Source organism: Manacus vitellinus, unplaced genomic scaffold (assembly GCF_001715985.3).
Source record: "Manacus vitellinus isolate BGI_N305 unplaced genomic scaffold, ASM171598v3 scaffold_34_pilon, whole genome shotgun sequence".
NCBI lineage: Eukaryota > Metazoa > Chordata > Aves > Passeriformes > Pipridae > Manacus > Manacus vitellinus.
Window position 1 is genome coordinate 1592541 of NW_021940488.1, and position 3010 is coordinate 1595550.

General features: G+C 42.1%; 1 protein-coding gene across 1 annotated transcript in view; it reads left to right on the plus strand.

Annotated features, from left to right (window-relative positions):
• The window catches only part of MIS18A (MIS18 kinetochore protein A), a 9176-nt gene extending 6166 nt beyond the window's left edge, over window positions 1-3010 (plus strand). Inside the window, exons 2-4 of the mRNA XM_029961431.1 lie at window positions 406-528; window positions 1589-1682; window positions 2383-3010. Coding sequence (XP_029817291.1) covers window positions 406-528; window positions 1589-1682; window positions 2383-2463 — 298 coding nt within the window. The 3' untranslated portion in view covers window positions 2464-3010. The remainder of the gene's footprint in view (window positions 1-405; window positions 529-1588; window positions 1683-2382) is intronic.

Here is a 3010-nt window from a genome sequence, read left to right on the forward strand (position 1 = left end):
GTATTAGGAAGAAATTCTTCCCTGTGAGGTTGGTGAGGCCCTGGCACAGGTTGCCCAGAGAAGCTGTGGCTGCCCCATCCCTGGAAGTGTCCAAGGCCAGGCTGGAGAGGGTTTGTAGGAATCTGATCTAGTGGAAAGTGTCCCTGCCGTGGCAGGGGGTGGGAGTGGATGAGCTTTAAGGTCCCTTCCATCCCAAACCCTTCTGCCATTCAGTGGTTCTGTTAGTCTTGCTGAGGTCAGCCAGCCTAAGGAGCCACTGGGAATGCAGGCTGAAAGATGAGTGCCCATAATTGCACTGTGTAAAGCTCTAAAAAATTGTAATGCATGAATTTTTTTAGAACAGGGATGGAGAGAGGTGCTTCCTTTTATTTTCTCCTGAATAAATGTTACATGTCTTACTTACAGCGTGGTAGAAACCTTGTTCTGCTCTGGCTGCTCGAGGACACTTGGAAACATCTACACGTGCACCCCAAAGCATCTTGACTACAAGAGGGGTTTGTTCTGTTTCAGCGTTGATTCTATTGAAAGGTACATGCAGAATGTTTATGGGGAAGCCTGACAAATCCATTTCACTCACCCGGCATCTCACTGAGGGGTGCTGCTGTTGTGTCTGTGGCATATCCAGATACAGCTGTTTGTGCTGCTCTGTTCCAGAGTGATTTTCTGTATTACTGCTATTGGCATCATAATGCTCAAGAATGAGAAACATCACCTGTGTAAGACAAATCCTAGAAAAAAATGCAATACCCGGGCTGCCTTTTGTGTAAGGAATTGCATACCAGCCAAGAAAATAACACTAGGTACACGGCACAAGAGGGTTCCTTCTCATTTAATCAGAAGAGAGTTTGTGAAACAAGCCTGCAGTCATGGGTAGCACCAAAAAGACCTGCCTATTAGCTGTTAGAGGTTAGCATTGCCAGCAGGAAACGTGGGCAGAGGGCCTTAGGCACAACTTGGTGTGGGGTCTAACCTGTACTGGCCAAGTCTGCTCTGTCCTTGCTAAGGTAGGCAAAGTATGTGCTTGAGACTCTCACTTAGCCATCTTAAAAACTGTCCGGAAAATGAAGGTGTGCTTGGGTTTAATTGGTTTATAGCACTTTAAAGTGGTCTTAAAATGTTCTTCAATAACTATATCCTGAACTAAGGCTGCACACCAGAGTTCTTTTATGAATGCATATGCTCTAGTAAACAGTGATTTTTTTTTTCTGTCTGGGCTAGCTTCAATGTTTCTGGTTTTTTGTTAGGTTCCCATTTATTGTGCTGTATCGATGTGGCTGTTCACCCTCTTACTCTGGACAGTTGTTTCAGGGTTTTTTTCTTCATTCCACAGCTCTGATACTTTGTTTTTCCCATGGCAGTAAAATTCTCTGAAGCACTAACCTGGCCACAAAACGGCACTTTCTTGGGCAATGATGGCTGTGGCTGCTTCTCCCAGCCAGCACTGCTCCATTCTCCATGTCTGTGTAATTTTTTGCTGTATCTTGAAGCCCCAGAACCCATGGCTGTCTTTCGGGGTTCTGGAGCAGCACTGCCTTTGGCTTTTTGCCTTCAGAGTGAGAAGCTCATGATCTAAACTGTGGCATTTCAGCTATATTCTAGGATCCTCAGAAAAGCAAGCTCTTACTGATGAGGAGCCGCTGACTCTTGAAAGTCAAGCTGTCTTGCAAGAGGTGCTGGAAAGGGTAAGATTTAACCTTATATCATTCTTTGTTTAAATCACTTCTGTGAAATCTTAATATCCTTCAATAGCTTCTACAAAACAGTTTATTTCATCCAGAGCAATTCTGTGGGTTATAACGTCTGTTGTACTGCTCCATGCCATTAGGATCTTGTGTTATGCCAGATTTTCAGTAACTTTTCCTTTAATTTTCACAGTAATTGGCATTATCTGTTTATCATTCACAGCATTAGATTCCTGTTTATATCTCAGTAATTTGATATTTCATTCCTAATTAGTTCTGATTCACTTCTCCAGATCTTCACTTAGCTTATAGCCATGTCTCTTTTGCCTCTTGTGCAAATGCTTTTGCTGTAACTTTGTATTGAAATATTACATCATAAATCAAGTTGATGCTTTACTCTACTGAAAACTTGTGACTGCAGGTAGGGAAGGTTGGGAGCAAATACCATAAGGAAGTTGACTGTGGAAGGTGATGGTTGTCCAGTAAAAGGTGAGCGTGTGGCTCTGATGCCAAGGCTGGAAAAAGTTACGGAGCAAACGTTAGAGTCAAGTGAGCTTTCAAACTATGAAAGTAACCGAAATAAAATCAAATAGGATTGGTAATGTGAGATCAGATTTGAGCCCTGTCTGTCACCTACACTTGCTCTTAGTATTGTGAAATTCTGTTTGCAACCAATTCCCTCTCCCTGGTTGTTTTGCAGGCACACACTATATTAAAAGCTCTGGAGACAAGACTGACAGCTATTGAGTCGTGTGTGGCTCCTCTGTCCAAGAAAGTCTGAAAGAAATTACATGTTTAACTGCTGAAGACTGGAGAAAGTGAAACTTGTCCTTGTAATCCTCTGGGATCAGTGGAAACATTGGAAAAGCTGTCAGAGAGCTGAAAGACATGAGTGGCTCATGCTGTAGTGGAACAGTGCTGAGTAAGCATCCTAGCCATCCTAGCCAACCTCTTCTTTCTCTTAAAAGGATACCCCAGATAGAAATAGATTGTTTTTTTTCTTAAGCAAGACTTGTGATAAATCAATCTGTAGACTTCTGGTTTAATGTAAATATTTATTTAAATTTTTCTCTCTGAAAGCAAAGAATTTATCTCCTGACTTCCCTGATATTCAACATCTACTGAACTGGGTGTGCATTTTCCTAAATCAATGCAAAACCTCCCTGTGATGCTGTGATGTCTGAAGGAACAACATTAAGTCACTTTTCGCTATCTTGTCTCCACAGCCTTTGCTCAACTCATGCTCAGAGACAGGAATGGGCCAAAAACTATGGTTTTGTGGTTTGTTAGTTTTGTGAGGTTTTTTTACAAGTTCAAAGCTAAAATGT